The sequence below is a fragment of the Festucalex cinctus genome, chromosome 3, assembly GCF_051991245.1.
Source record: "Festucalex cinctus isolate MCC-2025b chromosome 3, RoL_Fcin_1.0, whole genome shotgun sequence".
NCBI classification, from domain to species: domain Eukaryota; kingdom Metazoa; phylum Chordata; class Actinopteri; order Syngnathiformes; family Syngnathidae; genus Festucalex; species Festucalex cinctus.
The window spans coordinates 21,570,278-21,597,673 of NC_135413.1; the positions used below are offsets into that span (position 1 = coordinate 21,570,278).

Sequence of the window (27,396 nt, forward strand, 5' to 3'; positions counted from 1 at the left end):
GCCCTACATAAAAGTAGCCAGATGCTTCTTTGTCGGTGAAAGCAAATGGATGAGTGGCTCCAATGCCCTCCTCGGCTTGCGCTTGCCCTGGGTCGGAGAGGGAAACGTAGCTCGGAGAGATTCAGTGAAGCTACAAATAAATAACTCCTATTTCCCCAAGGGATGGAGTGTAGGGAAGGATGGCAAGAATGATGCAGGATTAAGTTTGATGTTTACCAAGAGAAGAGAGGAGAAGTAATGGCAGTTGAAATAGGAGTTGAAACCATGATGCTCTCTTTCATTCCAGCCAGAAAGGTGCACTGCTCAAACAGGCTTTCATTCAGTCATTTGTCTCTATCAGCAGCCATCTCATAGTGTTAGTGTGTGCCTGAGAAGCTATCTTTCTTTCGCTTTCTGGTTTGATGATGGAGAGGTAATTTCACTTTTGTGGCAGCGTGACTCTAATGCTGAGGTGGGCGAACACATGAAGGGATGGGAAAGAATGCATCTGGTTGGGAAACAACTACAGATAGACTGATGGAGTTTTTTCAGGGCGGATACTGATGCCGATTATTAGTAGTCAAGGAAACCGATAACCGATATTTGGAGCCGATATTCATTGTCAGCAAATCGGGAGGGCGGTTGAAGATATCGGCGTCAACGTTTTTTAAAATACAAATGCCAATCATTACTTTGCTGCAATGTCTTAAAACCCCTTAAGACCCATAGATGATTGCAGTGGACATGACATAATTGTGTGTGTCAACCAATAAAAACACATAATTTGGATGATGTCAACATTTATGTTTTATGTTTGGATCCTAGCTAACCAATCACAATCGCAAGTTGATTTGCATGATGTTCATGGCGTCCACTGTAAAAAATAAAAACATGACAGAAAAAATGCGGGTGTGAAGGGCTTACAGCATGTTGTTTATTGAGCTATTTTTTCTGCAAAATGTAGTTTTTTTAATTTATTTATTTATTTATTTATTTTACATCTTAGTCTATAGATATCCTTTTAAATTTCAAAAAAAAAAAAAAAAAAAAAGTTTAGGGAGCTCCAAGTTTATCAGTATGTCATAAAAAGTTACATAGAAACTTAAACAAGTAAATAGTATAGCATTCTATAGTTTACTACAGTAAATGTTTTTTTCCCCCAATTAAAAAAAAAAAATGTAAATAAATAAATATTAAAACTTTCACATTTCTTTGGTTTAATGTCGAACAAAAGCAAATGGCACAGAAGGTTCCCAAGGTCAACAGCATCTTATAAAGTTAACTGGAAAAAAAAAAATTCATTGAGATTAAAATGGTTTTTGATTTACTTTTTATTGGCCATCAGATTTTAAAAAAATGCTGATACCAATATTCGTCAAAAAGCCCAATACTGGCGCAAATAATTCCCTAGAAACAACTTGGAGAAAAAGCCAGTCTCCACAATGGCTGTCACTTGCACAATTAATTTTATTTTTGAATTAGGACAGATTTATTTATTTATTTATTTATTTATTCATTTATTTATTTTTATCATTTTCAAAATACAAGTAAATATTAGAAATATCAGAAACAAAACTGAAACAAACAATCAGTAATTTATAAACCCATGCACATATTTCTCATTTAAAATTTCAAGTTGGATAACATTTCTAGATGTTTCACTTACAATAAACAATGATGACAGATCAGGGGCAGGGTGGCCATTGGGAAGTTTTGGATTTTCCCGAATGCACGGTCCATTGTCAGATTATAGTTTTATGTATTTATATTACAAAAATGAATATAAGATAAAGAAGTACCTGTACAACCTAAAAACATGTATAACTTAAACAGGAAATGGAACACAAACAAATAAATGAAGGGTTTTAATATTTTCCTGTTTGACATGTTTGGTGTATTGCCTAGCAATAGACATTCTGTTGCCCATTAAAATGTTTCCATCAGGTGGTGTGCTGTGGATGCCCCACCCCAGGTGGATGTCCCTTTGCACACCACTGCTAAGGGCACAATGATGCTCAAACGGGATGGGATCCAAATGTTATCGTTGCGCCCATCACTCAATGGGCTCCTAATGGAAAGTAATGAGAGAGTATTTTCCGGCAGATGTGCCCTTATTCTGTTTCATTGTAAAACTGACCCAGGAAGGACATCATCCAGCAAGTTGACACCATCAACTCTGATGAGGCCTTGTATGCGTCGAGGGAATTTGAACGGTCGGTACGCTGACTTTGCCTCATGCTGTGGTACCCCAGGATATCAGACTTGGTTCCGCAGAGCACCCCACTGAATGACAAAAGCATTGGCAGTGTCAGCCAGGCCCAAAATCTTTTAGAGACCCATCTTCTTCGCTGGAGTGTGAAATTATTTTAGCTCCCTGCTCATTATGGGATTTTAGAATGCATTATAGTTAGGGCTTTTATGGTGTGCCGCAGCATTAATTCAATTTGCCCCATTCACGCTTTCGTATTATCACGCTCGGTGCATGCTACAGGGGGAGGAAGCCGCTGAGCAGTGCATGCTGGCCTTATCTCTAAAGGATATAAACTACACTACCCAGCTCAATCAGGGGCTCCTCTAACCATTCACCCACCATTCCTCTTCCTTCCCTCCACATGCCGTTTCCTGTGGCAGGCTCCATCTCTCTTTCCATCCTCTATCTCGCTCTTCATTTCCCTCTGAGCTGATGATTGATGGAGGTTGTCCTCAAAGCCCCTTCGATATCTTTCCATAGAAACATAAACAGGCGCCCAAACGTAAACACACGCAGCCTGTGTACGTTCAAACACACAGAAGAAGCTAAAAGAGACACACAAGTTTAATAGGAAACAATGTACGACTGAGACAGAATGGATCTATCACTGTAAGCAGAACTTTGTTCTTTTGTTTGTTCAGTGCACCAGGGACTGTGCCATTGCTGTTGTGCAAATGCGCAGTTGTGTGCCGAACATTGCGAACGCATCGGAGTGGAGCAGCAGCAGGAGTGCAGACTCCGACAGTGTTGCTCAAACTTAAATACTGCATGCTTGCATGAATGCACAGTGACAAAACGCACGGGAACACGCTTTGTCCATTGTCTGCACTTGGCTATATATATACACAGTACACAAAACATGACACACCCTATTTCACTTTCATGCATTGTGCTTTACATCAGCATAGTGAGTGATGTGTGGCTTATAGGAAATGGCAGAGGAGGAGGCGAGGATGAGCACGGGGATAAAGTCCTCATTTAGACAACTAATCCAGTGAGCAGCCTGTGCTGTGAGGACCATCATCTCCTGTCATTAGCGGCCAGTAAGATTAAACAAGATCAATGTTTCTGACCCCATGCGCACGAGACTAACATGCTATTAAAATCGCTGGATGATTTATCCTGTCATTAACATTCATCAAAACTATGGTTATGCTTGATAATACTGAACATATGTAGGTGAGAGCAATCAACTTTAATGGCACAAAATCTATAGTCACATATACATATATATATATATATATATATATATATATATATATATATATATATATATATATATATATATATATATATATATATATATATATATATATATATGATATATCGCGATACTACAGCACGCACAGCACGAATCGATTCAATAGGCAGCCGAATCGATTTTTTTTTAACATCCATCTTTGATGGAAAAATATTCAACAAAAAGTCTAACTTTCACACCTTAAGCATGGAAGAAGATTATATTAATGGAACATTTAGCCTTAATATTTTATTTCAATGTTGTTCAAACATGAAAAATGTTAAACCCGTTTTTTACATACAGTGGCTCAAAGTTATAAGATAATAATAAATTTTCAAACAAATCTTACAGTGTACATGTACTGCATAAGTTAAATGAATGGTATTTTATAAATTTGAGTAAAAATATCGCAACGATCGACTTGTAAATTCGTATCGGGAGTAATCGGTATCGAATCGAATTTTGACCTCTGAATCGTGATACGGCTAGAATCGTCAGGTACTCGGCAATTCACACCTCTAATATATATATATATATATATATATATATATATATATATATATATATATATATATATATATATATATATATATATATATATATATATATATATATATGTGTGTGTGTGTGTGTGTGTGTGTGTGTGTGTGTGTGTGGTTGTTTTTGTTTTTTGTTTTTTTCAATAAGAAAAATTGTTTGGTGATTGACTGAGTCTTAATTACTCAACAACGGGAGGCACTTTTTGGGACAGTGCTTCTATCTAATATATGACAGGAAAACAGATCATCAACAAAACCAAGATATGCACATTTGTCCATGGAATTACCAAATTAATTTACTGTGTTGTAACAGAAAGGCCAGCAGTAATTATGAGTCAATATGCAAATGAAGAAAAAGTGGGCAGATTCCAATACTTCACAGTGAATTATGTGGATACTATAAAAGCACACTATTTCTTCTGCCCCTTTGCTTTGTTTCATTTCGAGGAGAAGAGCTTAAGAGGACTGCAGCAGACTCTGTCCTCAGCTCCAGGTCTTGATCGTTAATGTGGGGCAGCGGCGCGTGTCTGTGTGTTTCTACGGCAAGGCTGGCACGGCTAACGACACAGCGGCATCCTTCTCAGCACATCATAGGGCTGTACAGACCATATGGTGTGATTGGATCACAGCATTAAAGCCCTACCCTGGCCTGTCGAGGCAGAGCGGCAGTAAGCCACTGATGTTCACTGGGTAAGATCTGACACAAATTTGGAGCTGAATTCACGTACTAAAAAACCCGCAGACATTTCGGAACAATCAGTCAGGTCACAATGCGAGTGGAAGCCAACTGTGCACCCTCCATTTTAACGCATCCCGTCGTCTGTTTCCCTGCTCGTCAAATAGGCAGCTCTCTCACACGTAGCCAAGCTGCCTTTTACAAGTATCCGAATGATGAAGAACATGCTGTCGCCTAGATGTTGTTCATCAGCTCTGAGAGGGTCTACATTATGTCTGCTTCAAATGCATGCGCTCGTCTAATCAGGAGTCATCTGGCTGCGAGGGGAGCAGCAAGACAGCGTCTCTGTAACCCAAAATGGATTAAATTGCTGCGGCGAGATGGTCGTCATCTTCAAACACAATCCTTTTGCTTTCTCCATCTTGTCTCAAATTATCAGTCAGTGAACTTTAGAGTCTTTATCATCGCTCTGCATGGCAGTTTTATCAGTTCAACAAAAGCTTTATCACGGAGGAGCAATTTACCATCACGCAATTAGAACACTTTTGCTATTTCTGTACTTTCCTCTTGAGCAACATTTACAGCATGTCAAATGTTACTGCATTAAGAGCATCCTTGGTCAAAGTTCAATAGGAAAACCTTTCAAAATGTCTCAGTCTGTGTTTAACGGTCGGCCTCTGGCCCCCTGAGAGCACAGCGCCAACCATTCTCAAGCTCAGTTAATTGGCCCGTGGGGGTACGAAAGGTTGCAAAATACAACACCAAATAGATAAATAAGCACAACATATCACAACACAAGCTTCAATTTGCCATCACTGCATTCTGGCTGGAAGGTGGGCAGAGTGGTTGATTCATTGCGGTGCTTAAGGGTGGTCCGTTCAGCTCTTGGACTCGTGCACGCCTCCCTCTCTCTTAGACTTTGTAAACTGACAGCAACAGTCTGTCACAGCCCATTCTGTGACATACAAATTGTTGTTTAAAATGTTGTTTTGTGAGCGGAAGCAAAACAGCTCCCGGTTTAATCGATAGCGCAAAATCAATGAAGCTCCACTGGGAAATGCCACCGAAAGGCCGTCCAGCAAGTAAAGGTAAAGCAGAAGAAAAGTTGGTGTATGGAAAGAGAAAACGAAGGGTGTCGAGGGGACATTCTATCAGTGAAAAAAAAAAAAAAAACTCAATTTGCTTTGGTCGTTTCATCTTTCCAAATGAAGCAACTAATGATGCAAAAGATCAGGAAACTGAGAAATAATTAAGGAATCAGTGCAACTTAAATCTTTACCTCCCTTTAAGCTCATCATGTGTTGAAATTAATAGAATGACATCTTGTCAGACAGGAAGAACTTGTGCTCATTTGTCACACAGGTCGAAATAAGTTTGCAAAAACGCATTGTGGGCTGCTAGGAGGTCAGCAAGAAGTTTGGCGGAGAGCACCTGCCTCCTTGCTTTGCCTGTAGTTGACAATGTGTGTGATAATGGGCATCAATAATGTAGACTTGCATGTAGCCACGGGTGTCCTCAACTGCCATATGCAATACGCTCTCCCCACCTCTCCTCACCTTTCCCCACACACACAGATGTGTAATTGATTATTTAGGTCTAATGCCGAGGTCCCTGCAGTGATGAGATGTGCATCGCTCATGCAAACAGTGGCAGACATACTCGCTCATTCAACAGCCGCAACATTAGCTAACTTCCCCTGCTTTGACATATGCATGCACAAGAAAAAAACAATCTCATTCTCATCCTGTTTTGCTTTGACGGATTCACCACTACGATGTGCCAAAAGTATCAATAACGACCTTATCAAGATCATTTCTATGCAGGTTTCAGTTGATGTTATTGTGGGAGTGCCAAAAGAGTCAAGCGGTCACACTAATCGTACCTTGCAAAAAATACTAAGTGCGAAATGTAATTGTTTCTGAAACGATTGCCTTTTCTCAAATAATAAAACATGTATTTCTTGTTCCGTATGATCTGAGCTGTGAGACCGAAAGCTTGAAAATACAGTCCTGTCTAACTTCAAATCTTGCCTGCCTTAAGGCGTTAAAAAAAAAAAAAAAAAAAAAAGTCAGTGAAATATGCTGACTCACAATCAAAGCAGTAAAAGACTCCTGCAGTCCCCACATACCAATATGTCTGTGCCATGCAGATCAAAGATGATAACTTGTTGCTATCTGCAACACAGTGTCGACAAACCCATACAGTTAAAACAGGTAAATAGTGTTTGACCTTAACCTTAACCTTGCTTATGTTTTTTTTTAAATGTTAACTAAAATTCTGCCTGTATAGTTAATAGTGGTTATTTGGTGGCAACAGTTTTACTTGATTGTTGGGATATATTTCAAAATCGCATTACAGTAAATCAGCATTTGAACAGCATCACATGGTGGGTTTGACTTTGGATGCCCCAATGTCTGAAGTTTCCTAGTAAGGACAGGAAATCATGTAAAGGTATGGCTGAATTAATATCGTTAACTCAACAACCAATCAGATTCTTCATCACCTGTTTACTAAGTTTGGTCATGTGACATTTGCAAGCTGAGCCATGGTTGGTCGTTACCTGAGTCCTGAGCAACTGTGTTGTCATTTTCAACAGAAAGGAACAAAATGGCCGCCCCCTGAGATGGGTAAAAACGGGCGGATTTTACTGCTTAATTCATATTCCACAAACACGATATCAGTCAGAATGCTGTGTTTAGATTAGTGGGGGTACACAAAAACAATTCTATTGTAAAGAAAATGTTTGACTTGACTTGCTCTTTGAGAAATTTCTGACTAAAGTAACATTTGGTGAATGGGTGACAAGTGTCAAAATGGCCGCCCCCTGAGATGGGTAAAAACGGGCGGATTTTACTGCTTATTTCATATTCCACAGACACAATATCAATCAGAATGCTGTTTAGATTAGTCAGGGTACATAAAAAATATATATTGTAAAGAAAATGTTTGACTTGACTTGCTCTTTGAGAAAATTCTTACTAGAGTACCATATGGCGAATGGGTGACAAGTGACAAAATGGCCGCCACCTGGGATGAGTAAAAACGGGCGGATTTTACTCCTTAATTCATATTCCACAAACACAATATCAATCAGAATGCTGTGTTTAGATTAGTGGGGGTACACAAAAACAATTCTGTTGTAAAGAAAATGTTTGACTTGACTTGCTCTTTGAGAAATTTCTAACTAAAGTAACATTTGGTGAATGGGTGACAAGTGACAAAATGGCCGCCCCCTGAGATGGGTAAAAACGGGCGGATTTTACTGCTTATTTCATATTCCACAGACACAATATCAATCAGAATGCTGCTTAGATTAGTCAGGGTACATAAAAAATATATATTGTAAAGAAAATGTTTGACTTGACTTGCTCTTTGAGAAAATTCTTACTAGAGTACCATATGACGAATGGGTGACAAGTGACAAAATGGCCGCCACCTGGGATGAGTAAAAACGGGCGGATTTTACTCCTTAATTCATATTCCACAAACACAATATCAATCAGAATGCTGTGTTTAGATTAGTGGGGGTACACAAAAACAATTCTATTGTAAAGAAAATGTTTGACTTGACTTGCTCTTTGAGAAATTTCTTACTAAAGTAACATATAGTGAATGGGGCCCATTCTTCTTTTTATCTTCACACAATTTCAAAGGGCATGTCAGTATGTCTCCCAACCAACCCCCATCGGATGATTGAGACAAATTGATATAGAGTAGAACACGTGCCCTTTTTCCTGCTATACAGTATGCTATCCATTATCCTGCACTCATCTGTTCTGTACATGCGCACTCTATTCCTCCCCAACATCACAGTCGTTTGTCTCTTCTGCCCTCTGAGCAATTTTAGATTATGTTTCACCAAGCTGATCTCACATCAGTCCCATACACCGGCCCCCGACTAATCGAGCTGCCCTTTCCTTATCGTCTTCTCCAGAATTCACACTCTCCCGCCATCTTTTTCGCTTTCCAACCATTTCTCATTCCCACAGGTCGGCCCACCTTTGCCTTGCGTAACCTTTTTCTGTCTTGAAGTCACGCTCTGCGACCATTCAGTCAGCAGTTAATGTTGACCTTTTGATGCCCCGAATAACACTGCCTTGTAATCACTTTACATATATTCTCTGTGGGCCGTTGCCAATGTTTGCTCTTTCTTTAGGCTGTAGTGAACACGGAAATTGATCGTCGCTGTCTTTTTGTCACTTCAAAACAAGTGTTGGATTGAATTAATTTGTTGATCAAATATTGAAGCTCGCTAATAGACAAAAGGAGATGGAACTGGATGGTGTTTGCAGGAAATAATCATTTGGATGTCTGGAATTTTCAGAGATGTTTCATGGTATATATTTTTGAAAGGGAAGTCAAGTCAAAAAAATCTGTCCAAACACAGCATCTTGATTAATATTGTGTTTGTGGAATATGAATAAAGCAGCAAAATCCAACCATTTTTATCCACCTCAAGAGGTGGCCAATTTGCCACATGTTGTCGACTGAAAATGACATCGCACTGCCTAAGGGTTCATGTAATGACCAATCACAGCTCACATTTTTGTTGGTAAAGACATTTTTTGACTTGATTTTCTCTTTCTGGAAAATTATGTGTTTTTTGTTAAACATAATGATCTGAAGTCTGAACAGAAGTTTTGTTTGAGTGTATTTTTTTTTCTTTCTTTCTTTTCAGTGTCAATTCAACTCTAAGTTGCAGAGGTTGGATTTCTGTCGAAATTGAAGGAAGGTCAGTCAATCCACTTATGTATTTATTCATCTCCTTATTCACTACTTCTTATTTATTTACTGATGTAAAATGTATTTACTTGTAAAAAAAAAACAAAAACAAAAAAAACAAAATGTTTGCTTTGTTCTTTTTTACTGCAAAACTGATGTTTATGTACAGCACTTTGTATACAGCAACGCCTGTTCTTAAAGCGCTTTATAAATATAGTTGAGTTGAATTGAGTTAATATGAAAGGCGATTAAAGTTGGTTAAACTAAGGGAGGATGAAGAAGGAGATGAAGAAGATGAACTCCTCCAGAACTATGAAATGCAAGAAAATTTTCCATCCATCCATTTTCTGAACCACTTACTCCTCACAAGGGTGCTGGAGCCTATCTCAGCCGGGGTACACCCTGAACTGGTCGCCACCCAATCGCAGATGTAAGAAAATCTCATTTTTGATATTTAATTTGAGATAAATAATAATGATGAGGGAGAGACAGACAGACAGACTAGTGAAATTTACTGATGGGTCTAAAAAAGGACAGAAAAATCATTTGTGAGGACGGAAGCGTGGTTAAAATACTGTTGACGGATTAACGTATTGATTGCAGTTTCGTTTGTCTTGAAATAATGACGGATGAATAAATCTCTGCTAAATTGTGTAGCTCTTAGTCTTGGAGCTTTCAACTCTGAGCTTTCAACTTTTTTTCGCCATTCTTTCAGGAGCTGTTTGCTTTGGTACAAACACCATTTCAACTTAACATGTCCCTCCATCAATGTGCGATTGTACGAGTCAAAAAATAACCCCCCGAGTGTCCGCGTCATTAAATTATGTAAATGCAGCTGCCTTGCCAAAGGAGTATATGCAAAGTCCACTTAAGTCTGCTCTCCAGATCGTAACCTGCATGAGTGGAAGTCCAACATGACGCAAATCCATCATACCTACTAATAATTTAATAACAATGAATTATTTGTAGTGCTTTTGGAGACATGGTTGCAAAGTGCTCGACCGAATATAAACACTATAGCGCAATATTGCAAACTTAAGCAAATAATTGGTGATACACGGCAGATTTACGAGAAGAAGGAAACATGGATTTGAGTGGAAATTTGATTTGCTCTGTATATTAATTGCTGTTGCTTTGGTTTTAGGAATACAATTGACCCTCTTAAGTCACCATTGTGGTCGTATCATTTGGAATATGGCATCTTTTTTTATCTCAAAAATATAACTAGCAGTCACGTTAAACTTCAGAAAGGTAAAGATTCAGGTAAAAATAATCAGATTAATCAGGTCTTATAATTTTGATTAATCACGATTATTCAAAATTAATTAAAAAGGCTTTTTAATCAACATTATTTTTGCACACATGATATTAGTCAACTCGTGTCAGAAGTTGCTACGCCAGCACAATGAGGGCGGACGGAGCCAGTCAAGCAGACACCACCCATGCCAACAGACCCAGCGTGGTCCGCCAGCCAATCAAGGCACCATTAACAGATTCCAGGAGGAGGGCACCCCACCATCACCATCCCGCAGAAGAGCCCGAGGCACCCACTCACCAATTGGGGCTGGCTTGGCTCCTTTTTATCTCTCCTGTTTTTATTCTGTCTCCTTCATCCTTCTTCTCTTCCTCTCTGCCCTAATCTGCCAATCATTGTACTGTCATTAAAAAGGTAAATGTAATAAACATATTTGTAATTCCTTTTGGGGTGGCATGGCTCAGGTGGTAGAGTGGTTGTCTCCCAATCCTGGTTTGTGGGTTCGGTGGTCAGCCTTTGTCACCAAAGAGTCCCTGAGCAAGAAACTGAAGTCCCATTTGCTCCTCATTCCGCATCATCAGTACATGAATGATGAGACAGTGTAAAAGCACAAAGAATAAAAGGTCTATCCAAGCAAAAGTGCATTAGAGGGGTATCAAACATACGGCCAGCGTGGTATTTGTACGATAGTATATTTTGCACGCTATCAAAAAAGTCGTTTTGATGTTTTCGTACCTCAGTTAGCTTATTTTTGTTACCCAGCTACAAAATAGAATGCACAATGACTGACATTGTATAGTTTACTATTTTATTTTCTGTTGAATCAAAATAAAATATTCACCTTTACTTTGAAAAACAATTAAAAAATACATATATATATTTGCGTATGTAAAGGACCATACAAGGAACTGAAACATCAATAATTTGTGTTTTCTACATTGTCAATTTGTTTTTTTGTTTTTTGTTTTTTTATCTGAAAATCATCAACAGATTAAGCGATTATTGCAATAACCATTATTTACAGCCTTAAATTCAATTATAAAAACAAAATTTTACTAACTAAAACAACAGGACAGCACCACTAGAATTTCTGTAAAAATCTTAGGAACGTCTCCCACAATAAAAGCAATCAAATCTATTATTTATTATCATTATTTATTTATTAATTTATTTAATCTTCAAATATAAACAAACCTATTACAACCTAAAATAACAGAAAGGCCTGATGTGTGTTAAACTCACAGAAAGTTTCAGCATCTGCAAATATTCACCAGTAAAGAACTGACCTTAAATCTTTGACTATATGTGTAAATATAAAAACATCAAATAATTATTCACCATATACACACAAGCAACCATGCTTACAATTCCACAGGAAATTCACAAGTACATAATTTCAACTAAATTCAATACATGATGTCACATTTTATAAAATTGTATTTTATTGTCTTCTCCGTTTCATTTCCTCTCACAGGCGTACAATGCAAATAATTGGTGAGTAGAAAACTGGATTAAAGAAAGTCATGGGGCATGCTAGCACTCAGAGAGGAAGTGAGAGTATAAAATGAAGACAGGCAGTGCAGAAGAGTCTACAGTAAAGGACCCCTCCATCGCGGAGTTACGTTCATTCCAGCCACCACCAAAAAGAAGTGAAAAAAACAGATATAGAAATACTATTTTAAATTAACGGAATCATGAGGACACAGTTGTTCATCATCATCATTAATTATGGTATACTGTACTGGAAAGAGGAGAGCTAGTCGCCATAATTTTGTTTCCTCTTTATTTTTTACCTGTTGACTGTGTGCTTTTTTTTTTCTTTGCCACGTAAGCATATTCTCGAGTATTATTTGTTCCACGTTAATAGTTTTTGTTGGTCTGTTTTCTTTTTTTTCTTCTTGCTTACGTTGTACATGCTCTGTGGGTTAAAGGCCGAGTCTGCCGGTTTCACTCTGGAAAAGGCACTTTTTTAAATACAGGATTTAAACAAACTACTTCTCAATTTACATATCAGGGCTTGTCTTCATTTCTGGTGGTGATTTTGTCCTAAACCAAAGCCTGTATTTTGCCAGTTTGTGTTTGTTTTGTAAACAGTGGGAGGTTTCTGTGGAAAGACAGTGTTTACACCCCTCCAGCCAATCGCAGAGCGGGGGGTGGCGTGTCGCAAACGGGGCCGGGCGAATTTGCCTTCTGCGTGACGTCACTCCCGCAGCAATTTGAAAGCACGCACGGATTATTATTTTTTTCACTCACTCATTCACACATGTAAGCTTCTGTGAGTGAGTGAGTGAGTGAGTGAGTGAGTGAGTGAGTGAGTGAGTGAGTGAGTGAGTGAGTGAGTGAGTGAGTGAAAAAAAATAATAATCCGTGTGTGCTTTCAAATTGCCGCGGGAGTGGCGTCACGTAGCTGATTACGAAACAAACACAAAATGGCAAAATACAGGCTGGAGGGGTGCAGGTTTAGGACAAAATCACCACCAGAAATGAAGACAAGCCCTGATATGTAAATTGAGAAGTAGTTTGTTTAAATCCTGTATTTAAAAAGTGCCTTTTCCAGAGTGAAACCGGCAGACTCGGCCTTTAAGTAAAATGGTTTGGTTGGTTGATCTGTTTTTGAGTTGGCTCAGCTAATTTGGTTGCATTTCAGCGGTCTCAAACTCGTGGGCCATTTGAGACCCGCAGGATGATGTTTTGCAGTCCACTACTTGACATCAAAGTTTGATGTCAGTGAGGCCTCTACGATTTTTGGCATATTGTCGCCCTGGGCACTTTTTTTGTGTTGCTTTGTGTTGACTGACATGTTTTGAATGTAAAGAAAGTGTTGCAGCGTTCAAGAAATCAGATGTCATTACTCAACTAGACATGGGGATGAGTATGCAAAACAGCATAAGATAAGAAAGAGGACCGGGTCACCAAACTTGTTCATGTTTTGCAGAACCGCTTATGCTCTGATCTGTTATCAATAAAGTTTGAACAGATTGGATTCGTTGTTTTGTTGGTGAATACTTGAACCACTTTTGTTGTTGAATAGTTGATGTAGCCCCCCACATAAATTGAGCTTGAGAGCCATGATATATACTCATGAGCTGAACAACTGCACTTAAACACTTTTTAAGGTATTTAAACACAATTTTAAAACTACACAAAAACATTTAATCAAATCTATTTATCATCTAATGTTGAGCAAGAGAGCAAGAGAGTCTCTCTCTAAACCTTCACGTACCTTAGCAATATCCTTTCCTGGATTTAAAGAAGATTTATCTATTTATTTTTTGATGGAATAGTCTAAGAAAAGATTCCCAACCAGCACAAATGTGAAGTGACGCCCTCTGGATCCGTGTAATCCTTCAGTGGAAGAACTGTGCAGGACTTCCCTCACTCTATTGCTTCCATACAGCACTAAACCTGGTTGTTGTGAGTCATGGCCTACTTCCATTGCTTTTACCTGTTTTTCTCACATTGCAGAGGCAGTGGCAGAAAACTATCATATTCCCCCCCAGATTTGTGGTGTAGTGATGCTGCAGTTTAGAAGGCAAACATGTCCACCAAGTTAACAGGGGATGTCGTCATGGAGGAAAAGAAAAAAAGTCAGCATATTGTCAACAAGGCAGGAAGAAAAAATATCATATGGCACGCTGTGTGATCTGAATTGAAGTGTCAGTTGTTGAGCGGAACTAGGAATGAAGCTGTAACAACAGAGAAACTCTTTGCAACAAATTATTCATTAAAGAATAAACACTTTTGATATAAATGACCAGAGTGTTATTAATGTACCAAAAGAATTATTGTGCTTATATTTTGCAGTGATGTAGGACTACACTGCATGTATGCATTTTTAATGAAGTACTTTGGTTACAATCGTGCTTGTATTTGATCTAGAGCTGTAAAACGATTAAATGTTTATATCAGATTGATCACGTCTTATATCACATCACGATTCATCGCTTTATTAGAAAAGGCTATTTTTAGCTACATTTTTTGCCCACAATATTTGAAGAGCACCTGTTATGTATTAATTGTTTTGACATTTAATGTTATTAGGACGTCTTCAACATGTTTTGATCCACTTCACATGGTCATCCTCCTCTTTTTCTAATCGGTTAAATTACTTTCATAATTTCAAATGGGGAAAAAATGACCCCAATATTTTTTACATGAACAAATATCCTGAATGTCATACACCAAAATTATTAAATGCTTTACTTTAATGTATGTAGTTGTGTTTATTGCTCAAACACAACCTGTGCTACCTTTAACACAGCTGCCATTTAAAGTATCATCTGCGCTCAAAATTAATAGTGTGATTAATCTGCGTTAATACATGATTAATGCAATTTTTTTTTATTAATTAATGAGTTAACACTTTAACTTTGACAGCACTAATTTGATCTCATCAGATTATGCAACTCCACCTATTGAAGTGGCCAGTGTAAGTGCATACAGTTAAGTGCTTTTTAAATAAGTAATTATTAATTAAACAGGTAATGACTTTTATGTCCATATTTATTTATTTTTCTAAATCGTGTGTGTAGTCACGCAGTAAGCAAATGTAATCGACACTCGACAATTGCAATTGGACAAACGAAAGGTGTTTCGTTTTGTCAAAAAAACAAAACATTTAAAATATGGCATAATGAATCCTGCTCTTGTGATAAGTAGGGAACATCTGTATAATTTTTCTTGTATATTGCATTCAAAAAGAGGCACAGACTGGTTTAATCATTTGTACTCACTATAAAGGATCGATAAGACATAAAACTGCAGTATGTGAATGTGTAGAGGTAATGAGAAAATGCCAGTGATACATGACTAATGCATCAGTCGCAGTGACCAAACTCTTATTCTTATCACATTGTGGGAAAAGCGGGTTTCAGTATATATACAGGAGGGTATGTGGGAAATATTTATCTGGTTAATATATGTGCTTATAGCTCCACTTTGTTTCAGTAACTGCCAAAATATCACTTTATTCTTTGTTTTTATAAGTCAACTGAAGACGAAGTGTGTTGATTCATTATGTTTCTGTTGAGTCATAAGGCTGAACGAAGAATGGATGTCAATGATAAAGCATCCTTCCCATACCTCCTTATCTGTACTGTGCCAGAACACAGCAAACATATCAACCTTTGAAAACACACAAGGAGCTCGATCACAAGTCTTCGTGGAGGCATGGTAGACCAGGTACTGGTAATTTTGAAGATTCACATAATCTGTCATATTTAAAAGTAGACGTAAACTCATTCACTCCCAGCCATTTTCACAGAAGTAGTCCCGTTCGCTCCCGGCTGTTTTACTGGATTCTGACTGATTTTGCAAGGCCCACAGAATATTGTGTTTTATGGCTATAAAAGCATCAAAAGAAATATTAAAGTCTCTTCTTTCATCAGGAAAAAAAAGTATGTTTCTATCTGTTTCCGTTTTGCAGCAATTAGCATGAGAAGAGAGCTAAGTTTCATTAGTTTTCACAAATCTATTTAAAATTGTAAGTAAATGAGCTTTTTTCTATATGGCTCTGGTTGATTTCCTTTGCTCTGCTGCCACCTGCTGGCCGTTTGTGTAATAACTACCATTTCTGCAACCGTTCTTTGCAGTTGAGAGGCTGAACCAAAGCCTTCTGTATGCTCTAGCATAAAAAAACAAAACAAAACAAAAAAAACAAAAAAAAACGTATAAATACGTCTTTGGGACACGGAACATAAAAAAAACCCAGTATTTACACGTTATTGGGAGCAATGAGTTAATATCTTTAAAACTACTTATTCCACTTGCGGTTGACTTAAAATGACATGATCTGTGCTGAGGAAACCGGTAACAGCCAATCATTGCTCAGATTGCTGATCAAAGCCAGAAAACTGGTGAACCGTGATTGTCGTTACCTATTTCCTCAGCACAGGTGATGTCATCATCATTCGACAGCAAGTAAAATGTGGTTTTAAAGGTATTAATTGTACATGAAAAATAATGACACTGTGTGCCATTATGCGTCAATACACTGCCAACTCCATTTGTCACCAATCAAATTGGCTCCTCTTATTCCCTTTAAATGTAGCTCTCTCCCATCTAGCATGGTGGTACTGCGCGAAAAAGGACAAAGCAATCGTGTCACTACATATATCTGGTTTGGCCTGCTATTATATTTTTATGAATGAAATCTGATCACATTCACATGCATACATATCTCCATGGCTCAGAATATGTGGCCGATTGAATTCACCAAAATTGCTTAGCTGCAACTAGTACTGTGCAATTAATAAAAAATCAATTACAATTTCAGTAATTACACTCGAAAATTACAAAATCAGCATAATCTTAAAATAAAAGATTATTAATACTAATTTTTGATTTGTTTGAATGTATGCATTTGCAACTTCTTAAAAATTAAAAATAACTATGGTAATTTAATAAATTGTGTTTCATCCAAAAGCGACTTGCATAATTATAGTGTTTCAAATGATTTTTTGTCTTAATATTTTTATTATTTATTTTTTTTTTTAAGTTTAATCATTTTGTTTTGTACTCAAAAAAATATTATCCTACTGCATAGTGCACATGCTGCACTCCAACTTCAAGTTTTTGCTAACATAAATAAATAAAGAGATATTATCATAAATATATATTTATAAACTCTGTTTGGTCCTAAAGGAACTTGTATAATTATAGTGTTTCTATTTTTTTAATTGGTTTTAATATTTTTAAATGTGTAAACATTTTCTTATTTTTTACAAAAAAATAAATGATCGTCCTACTGCACAGTGCACAAGCTACACTCCAACTTCACGTTTTTGCCAACATCGATAAATAAATAAGTATATGTTAATATAAATATATGTTATTAGAAATTCTGTTTGGTCCAAAAGTAACTTACATAATTATAGTGTTTCTATGTGTTTTAATTGGTCTTAATATTTTCAATGCTTAAACATTTTCTTCTTTTGTACTAAAAAATAATTGTGAATTCAATTATTGCCAAAATAATTGTGATTATTATTTTTTCCATAATCAAGCAGCCCGAGTTGCAACACTATTTAGAAGTATTCCAAGCAGACGTCGCTTGAGACAGTCATTCTGCCACCAAATTGTCATTCCACCGGGCATACCTTCAGGAACACGCCGATGATACGATGGAACAGCCAGCATGACGCAGAGCGGTCTGCCAAATAAGCAAACAGACGAAGCAAGCCTTGCACCTTGATGAAAATCAGCGTACGACGGCATTTCTGCGTCTACCAAGCTCTGGAAATCTCCATTTAATGACAACTTTATGAGCAATCACCTGGATTTATCAAAATAATAGCCATTCTAAACAGCTGCCATGCATGCATTTTCTTGGACCATTTATACAAGAAGCAGGCTTAACATTATCCAGAAGAGCAAACATTTTGCAGTGATGCCTATAAACAAACAATGCAGCTATTGTCATGCATGTTAGAATGCATTATTGAAATAACTTTAATACACTAATAGTGACGCTGTGGGTAATAAAAATGGTAATGTCAAGGAAGAAAAGGATCTGACTCTGGAATGTCATCAACATGTTAATATTTGTTATATGGGAATATGTGGACTGAATGTAAAAGGAAATAACGCCCTCCTTTCTAAGCCCTGGGTCCTTACATATTGGACTATTTGTAAGGTCAGCACGCAGGAAGTGTTACTTGACTTGAATATTCTTCAAACTGATGGCAAAGCTCTCTGTTTGGCATTCAGCATGTGGCTTGGAGCAGCACCGACCATTTTGAAGGAGCATGAGTTCAGTAGACGATGCAACACATGGGGCCTTGTTAGAACAGACTTCTTCGGTCAGTTGACCAAATGAAACAGCATTCAGTCATGCAGAGGAAGATGCATAGATATATAACATATCCTTCCACAGTGCATGCATACCATATTTTTTCAGTCCATAAGGCATAAGTTTGTCGTCTTTAATCCAAATCCCTTCCTATTACGTTCGCATTTTCATTCTCATTCTCATCTAATCGCTAGCAGTCATCTATGTTTTCGTTATAACGGAACTAGAACTACTTCCTGTCAACGACTAGCCTATTGCTGCGATCACACAAACGCAAGCTGAGTGACTCCGCATTTCCAATGTTACAATGTGCGAGCGACGAGAGGTGAAACGACACAGCAGGCATAGCTGCCATGACCAAGCACAAAAAGGTGAGTACATTGATGGTTTACAGCTGTTGAACTGTCAACCAAGATAGCATTTAGCGTTAGCTAACATTATAACACAGCCACAGGTCACCAGATTGACGTGATGTTCAAACTTTTTTGTCTGTCGGAGGATCCCCTCCTCCATTTCAACCAACCCCCAATTTGCATGCTAGCAAGACACACGGTACTGCCCAGAGTAATTGTAGTTTGGGAATTTTTTATTTTCGTTATTTTTAATTTCGTTTTGAGTTTTGTTTTTTAAATTTAGTTAGTTTTGATTCGTTTTCAGGGTGGTTCTGTTAGTTTTGAATAGTTTTAGTTATTTAATAAATGCTTCGTTTTAGTTGCGTTTTAGTTAGTTTCAGTATTAGTTTTATTTTTTTTATGTGTATTACTTGTGCACAATATTTAAAAAGCACCATTGGAGGTGCTTTTCTATGGGCTGCTGCGAGATGACAGCACTTTTGTGTTACACACTTTCAAACGCCCTTATTCTGGTGGTAAATATCAAAATAAATCACATTTAAAATCATCCCTAAAGGCTCATGCATTCAATTAATTACCAAAGACTAAAATGAAGGACATTTTTGCTATAATTATAGTTATTTTTAGTTAGTTTTGTAAACATAAAATGTAGTTTCAGTTAGTTTGCGTTTTTTAAAAGGCATTTTCGTCCTTCATCCATCCATTTTTTGACCGCTTATTCCTCACAAGGGTTGCAGGGGGTGCTGGCGCCTATCTCAGCTGGCTCTGGGCAGTAGGGGGGGGGACACCCTGGACCAGTTGGCAGCCAATCGCAGAGGCATTTTCGTCTATATTATATTTTGTTAATGAAATTGTTTTTTGAATTTTATTTTTTTTTCATTAGTTTTAGTTAACTAAAATAACCCAATATTTCGAGTCCAGTCTGCATCATGGATTCCAATTTATGTGTGCGTCTTCAATATGTGAGCTGTGCTAGGGCAGTGGTTCTCAACCTCAGTCCTCGAGTACCTTTATCCAGCCTGTTTTCCATGTCTCCCTCAGCCAACACAGCTGAGGATCGTTATCAGGCTTCCTGCAGTGCTTGCTGATTAGCTTATTGTTTGAAACAGCCGTGATGGCTGAGGGAGACATGGAAAACAGGCTGGATAGGGGTACTTGAGGACCGAGGCTGAGAACCACTGTGTTAACTCATTGACTGCCATTGACGGAAAAAGACGTCAAATAATGCATTTTTGCTGGGCTGGCAGTGAATGTGTTAAACACAATGTGCCAATATATTTTGTGATTATATTGCAGCCTCCTTTTTTATTTTTATTTTTTTTTTAAGGCAAATGTTGCTTAAAAATCCATCAATTTTGGTTACATCTCATCTTAAGTCATTGACTGCCATTGACGGAAAAAGACGTCAAATAATGCATTTTTTGCTGGGCTGGCAGTGAATGTGTTAAGGAACTCTCAAGAAGGCACAGAAGCTCAATATAAATAAAGGGGGGGGAAAAACACTCATTACACTGACCTAACTTCCACCTGACAAAACTGATTGATTTGTAGGCCTGTTACAATGTCAAAAATACGTGCAGTTGGGTGTTGTTTATTAATAAACACGACGTAAAGATGGCCCGACACCCGCATATTTTGACCAAACTGGACATATGTTTTGGTAATATGTTCAACAATTTCTTGCAAAGTGTTTTGAAATTGTTTATAAATTCTAAAAATAATACTATCACAATGGCAACAATGACAATATCGAAAGCCAAAAGGGAAAAACTGCTTCAATCAAACATCTGTATGCAAGGATTTGGAAGGAAGGAGACATGCGGAAGAAAAGGCCTCTCCTCCCAGACAACCATCAGGATTCTGTGTGGATAGCTGTAGTAAGCATAAAGGACATGCCAGGCCTTTGATCAGGAAGGGAGAGTTACCTAGGTGGGAGAGATCAAATGCAGGAAGCTATTTGAGTGTCTCTCGGGCTAAAGCGGCTTATTTCGCCTTTGCATCTGTGACAAGACATTGTCAGAAATCCACCTAGTTTTTCTTCCCCCAAAAATCTCCAGACACCACCAGTATGCAAAAAAGGGACTCAATCAAGTATGCAATTATAATCCGGCGCACGCTGTGCAATGAAACAGCAGCAGGCAATTCAAATGAAAACAAGGTACAATGTTTCTTGCAATGCGCAGCACATTTACAAGGCATTACTTTGTCTGGTTGCCTTTTTCTCCTTTCTTCTCAACATCACCTGCCGCAACATGCAAAAGAAAAGCCGCACGAACAACGCATGAGCCCCACCTTTCCACCACTAATTTGAGGGGTTGTCAGACTGTGGCAGTGCGATTTCAAATCCCTCAGCCTAGAGAGTGAACGAGAGGAGGATTAGAGGGGTAATGCCAGTAGATGAGAGCAGTAGGGCCACAGTGGTTTGCCACTCTGCAAGGATTAGCTCCCAAAACTACTTCACAGTCACCAACTCTGTCAATCAAGCACATAATTCAGGCAGTCCACCAAAGAGTCTAAAGCATAAAAATATATATATATATTTCCATGCAACAAATGGATGTATGACTTCATTGAAATGTCAGGAAAAAGGGTTGCAGTTAGAAACCATCAAGAAAGATTTTATTTGACAAAATGGCCTTATTCACAATAAAACGATGGCTTATGGTGTGATTATAACAGCTTAATCACACAATGAATCACGATCAACTTCTTACTCATGAAGGGGAAACTGCTCTGCTCATTGTGCTCAATTTGTAATGCTGCTCATATACAAAGAAATTTATAATGCACAATTGTTCAGATCAGTCTATATGTGTATGTCAAAAATCCACAACAAAAAACATAATATCAAAGTTCTAAAGTACATTATAAAGTTCTTGCTCCCTCCACCTTAGCCGTAATTATGACTCGTACAGATTGCCAGGCACCAATGTGGCAGCTGTGCACAATAAACTAATTTACTCCTGATCTCAACCCGTCATGAAGCACACCTGTTCCACAACTCCATTTCTTACATTCCAAGACTAGAGAGACCTTCACAAGACTGGAATGGGTTGCAAAACTATCTGCAAAAGGCTTGTTGAGACCGTAACAACAAGTGATTGTGCCATTACTTGAAAAGGGGGAGACGAGAGAAAATGACCATTGTTTGGCCTCAGTCTGGATTTCCATGCAAGAACTTACCTTGAGAATTGAGAATGATCATGAAAAGGTTAAAGGGGCAGCCTTAAAGTATACTTAATTCATTCACTCCCAGCCATTTTCACAGAAGCAACCCTGTTAGCTCCCGGCTGTTTTACTGGATTTTGACTGATTTTGCAAGGCCCACAGAATATTGTGTTCTATTGCTATAAAAGCATGGAACCTCTCAAAAGAAAGATTAAAGTCTCTTCTTTTATCAGGGAAAAAAGTATGTTTCTATCTGTTTCTGTTTTGCAGCAATTAGCATGAGAAGAGAGCTAAGTTTCATCAGTTTTCACAAATCTATTCAAAATTGTAAGTAATTGAGCTTTTTTTTTAGATGGTCCTGGTTGATCTCCTTTGCTCTGCTGCCACCTGCTGGCCGTTTGCGTAATAACTACCATTTCTGCAACCGTTCTTTGCAGTTGAGAGGCTGCATCAAAGCTTTCTGTATGCTCTAGCATAAAAATAAAAAAAACACACACAAAAAAAACGTATAAATACGTCTTTGGGACACTTAGAACATTTAAAAAAAACTTATTTACACGTTATTGGGGGCAAATGAGTTAAGAAGCTTGTTAATGATCTGAAGGCATTTGTGACCTGAGTCACCAACAGAGTATTTTTTTTTTCACATGGATTCAAAGCCCACCTGTTCAGTAAGACAATGTACACATCTGCCTCAAGTTTGCCAGTGAAAATCCAAATGCTTGGGAGAAAATGCTATGGTCAGGTGAAACCAAAATGGAGCTATTTGGCATCAATCAGCCGTGCTGTGTTTGGTGGATGGCAAAATCTGAGTATGACCCAAATAACAGCATCCTCGCAGTCAACCATGCAGGTGGAAATATGTTTTGGGTCAATTTCTGCAAAGAGCGACTTATCTCATGGTGCGACCATCGAATGGAGCCGTGCCCTGTAAAATATTGCATAAAATCTCATTTGCTGGGGCGTGACTGAGGCCTCCAGCATGACAATGATCCAAAATATACCGCTCGGGCAACAAAGGAGTGGTCAAGAAGTAGAATATTGAGGTCATGGGGTGGCCTAGTCAATCTCCAGCTCTAAAGACAATAGAAAACCTGTGGAGGGAGCTGAATGCTGGAGTTTGCAAATGGTAGCATGCAGAGGAAACATGAAGGAATTGGAGAGATTCTTTAAAGAGGGGTGGGCCGAAATCCTTCATGTGCTGTGGGCCAACCTGGTGACCATCGACAAACTTTTCATCACTGCTTGCTAGCAAGGGTTTCTCCACCACATACCAACTTATTTTGTGCTTGGACATCAAATAGGTACTCCACTCAATAAAATGCACATTTTATAACTTTTGCTGTTGTTCTTGGCTTTTTTTCTGACTGGCAATCTCCATAATTCTAATCTATTATGTAATATGTATTACTTACAACTAGGGATGGGGGGGTACCGATACCGGGTATCGGTATCGGGCCGATACCAGCCTTTTTTCAAGTACTCGAGTACTCGTGACCCCGACGAGTACAAACAAACGGGGGGGGGCTCGGACTTTGAGTGAGTCCTCCTTGCAGTATAACACCATGTTAAATCATGAGGACCACTTCCTGTTTTGACAACAACGAGCATCGGAGCATGTCTGCATTTTTCACCAAAACTTCACCGGTTTGGAAATAATTCAAAATTGACAACAGCCAACTTTACAACAAACTCTATTATTTATTCGATTATTTTTGTTTAAAAATATCTTTTTTATTTATTTTTTTTTTTTTAATCAAATTGTATTACTGGTATCGGCACTTGGTATCGGTATCAGTGAGTAGTGAGGGTCTGAGTATCGGTATCGGTCTGAAAAAAAGTGGTATCGAACATCCCTACATACAACCATATAATGAGATTAATTCCTTTGAAGTGAGCAAATTTATTCTGCAGAAATCAAAACGTATTTCCCTATTGTACGCATATACATTAATTGGGCTAAAGGTTATTTACATCTGCAGAATCTGGAATCCAATACAAAGGCTGTAGATGAAAAACTATTAAAAATGTAACAAAATTATTAAAAATGTAATCAAAATAAAAGCAGTCCTTTGACATTATGTAATATGAATATATGTTGCACAGAAGTAAATTTATTTTCTCCTCTCCTCAAAAAGTGTTGGTCACAAAAAGTGACTTCAACCATGCTTAACCAATGTTGCTAAAAAAAAAAAAAGGGTATCAATCCATCCATCCATCCATCCATCCATCCATCTTTCTTGTAGATAATGACAGGGCAATTTTTTTTTAGTCCACTTTCAGATTCAGGAAGTGTTTTAGTATAGTCTGCTTTTTTTTCTCAGTGAAATTTTGCTTCACCTTTTTGAAAAGAAAAAAGGAATTTCATTCAATTCACCTTTTCATACCTGCCGTATATTTAAGCTGACTCACTGGACTTCTTTGAGAAAACTAAAAGCCATGTTTCATTTCTTTTCAACCATCCAAATATATAGCCTAACTATAGCCTGCATTTATTAATCAAGAAATGAGAGTTAGTGTGAGGCTTAGTGCGTGTATGTGAACTCACAGATTTACACTCTCGTTAATACACTCATCCGGAAAACACTTGGTAATTTGTGGGTGCTAAAATTGGTTGGAAAAAGGACATCCTGCAATGCTAAACCACCAACTGGTAATCACATGAGTCGCCCATTCTAAAAATAGTTTACCAGTGATAGGACATTGTGATTTCCTAGGAATGTCATCGAAGTGGCACTTTGAAAATGTAAACATGCAGTGAGCTGTATAAAAAAAAAAATGCATATTGATGTTTATCTGTTACCTTCTAGTTAAATCATTGTTGACAATTATTCTGTATAATTATTGTGATTTCTTTCTATTGTTTGTTTTTATTTCTTGATGTATGAAAAGTGCTATATAAATAAAATGTGATTTGTTTTGAAAAGACTACACAGTCAGGAAGAGATTCAACACACAATCAGACTTGAGCATAATATAAACATGATTTAAAAGGGATGACATTAATACTAGGGCTGGGTATTGCCGCCAACCTCACGATATGATACGTATCACGATACAGGGGTCACGATACGATACGTATTGCGATACATATGTATCCCACATAAGACACATTTTATTTAATTTTTTTTAAACAAACTATAGGAAGATTGGTACACTGAGACACGTACCATGTTAAGTTTATTAGTAAATAAATGTTGATATTCTTCCTCTGCTTTAATTTTTATTAGCAAGACACAGTGTCCAATCACTGGTGAGCTATTTTTGCATTAATTGAAGGCAATTAACTTCAAAGACGCTGCTGGTTTCTATTTTTTAGGCAATGCAAGCTGCAAAGGCAAACGTTAACTGCCTATTTAAAGTTAACAAGCAATATCGATTCTGACGCCTGCGTATCGATACGTGTATTGTAATGAGGCCTGCAACGATATATTGCCGTATCGATATTTTGAGCACACCCCTAATTAATACCCTATATATAAATTAGGGGTGTTAAAAAAAATCGATTCGGCAATATATCGCGATATTACATCGCACAATTCTCGAATCGATTCAATAGGCGGCCGAATCGATTTTTAAACATCCATTTTTGATGGAAAAATATTCACCAAAACGTCTTAGGGTTCACACCTTAAGCATGAAAGAATGTTATATTAATGGAACATTAAGCCTTAATATTTTATTTCAATGTTATTCAAACATGAAACAGATTACAACCTGTATAAGATAAATAAATAATACATTTTCATGCAAATCTTACACTGTACAAGTTTACTGATTAGTATTTTCTAAATTTGAATTAAAAAAAAAATCGCAACAATGAACTTGTAAATTTGTATCGGGATTAATCGGTATCGAATCGAATCGTGACCTATGAATCGTGATGCCAATCGAATCGTCAGGTACTAGGCAATTCACACCGCTAATATAAATAAAGATGACTTGACTTGACTATATGATAGTGTTAGTCAAAAATGAGCATTACTATATTGATAAAGCGCAAACATTTGTAGTGATACTTTTCTTGTATTGGATCTCATTGAGGCCTGTGGGTGAACAGCAACAGTCAGTGAGGGTCTATAAGGCCCACCTGTGGAATGAGACCTTGCTGTATTGACAGTGGATGTGATGGGCATGCCAAATTGCATAGTGGGCATAAAATGTGGAACATTTCACTATACAGCCACAATGCAAATAATTATCTCACAAAGAGATGGGGTGGAAGAGAGTGGGGGTGCAGTGCAATATGAGTGTACCTCGTTTGTCCTGAATCTTAACAGTGAGATCCACGAAAGGTTCTGACTCCCGATCCAGCTTCCTGATGATGGTGATATCTCCACTGTCGTGACCCACGGACACAGCGGAGCTCTGTGAATCCGGGTAGATGAGCTCAAAGCTGGCTGACTGGAACCTGTTGGGACTCAGACTCGTTATGACCGAGCCGATGCTGGCATCTTCAGACACGCTGAGGGAGACTAAAGCCGCCGGGTAAAGTGACGCCCTCGGCGCGCGCCTGGCCCTCTCTCGACCGGCGTTCTCCTCCTGCCACCTGCGCGGGGAAAAGGTGATCACCAGGCATTTGCTGCTCAGTGGTGGCCATCCGTGATCCGTGGCAAAAACAGAAACTTCAACTGCGGATTTGAGCCCCAAAATGGAGTCAAGCAGTAAAACTTCGCCCGTCTTGGGGACGACATAAAAAGTGCCATTTTGGGGCAGTGACGTGTATGTCAAGTCCGCGTTCTTGCCGCTGTCTCCATCAACAGCTTTCAGCCTGTAAACAACACTTCGAATAGCTGTGGTGTCGTCTAAAGTTATGCGCACGTCTTCTGGTTGACAAAAAGTCGGCTCGTGGTCGTTTGTGTCCAAAACGTTCACTTTTACCGACGCTACATCCACAAGCGCAGAGCCTGGTGCGCAGGTGTGGCAGCACAACGCGACTCTCAGTCGGTATTCTGAGCGCACCTCCCGGTCCAGGACCCTGGAAGTTTTCAACAATATATTCCCCCGCTTGTGGTGGGTGAAAGCGCGGAAATCCTGGCTGCCGTCGCCGTACACTTTGAGATGCATTCCCCGCGCTGGGCACCATTTTTGCGCGTTGATGCGCCTCGACGGGATGCTCAGTCCGTTCACTTTAGAAGCCGTGGGTGAGTTCTCAAAAACATGGCCGTGGAAAGAGGGCAGTCGCTCCGGTGTTTGGTGTCCAGCTGCCGGCGTCAAAAAGCAACACAGGAGCATGAAAACAGTCCGAATCATGTTGGTGGCAAGTTATATAAAAGCTGCCTCCAAGAGCTTCAGTGGGTGGACAGAAAATTAAGAAAAGAAAAAAGGTCTCCCCTCATATTTTGATATCATCCTTCCAGGAGACACGTTGAACTTCAAGCTTTTGCATGCTGAGGGCTTCGTGTGTTGGCCCCACGCAGCACT

General features: G+C 38.4%; 1 protein-coding gene across 2 annotated transcripts in view; it reads right to left on the reverse strand.

Annotated features, from left to right (window-relative positions):
• The window catches only part of LOC144016019 (neural-cadherin-like), a 126,815-nt gene extending 99,419 nt beyond the window's left edge, over positions 1-27,396 (reverse strand). For both annotated transcript variants that reach the window (XM_077516627.1, XM_077516628.1), the window contains exon 1: positions 26,229-27,396. In XM_077516627.1, coding sequence (XP_077372753.1) covers positions 26,229-27,225 — 997 coding nt within the window. In that variant the 5' untranslated portion in view covers positions 27,226-27,396. The remainder of the gene's footprint in view (positions 1-26,228) is intronic.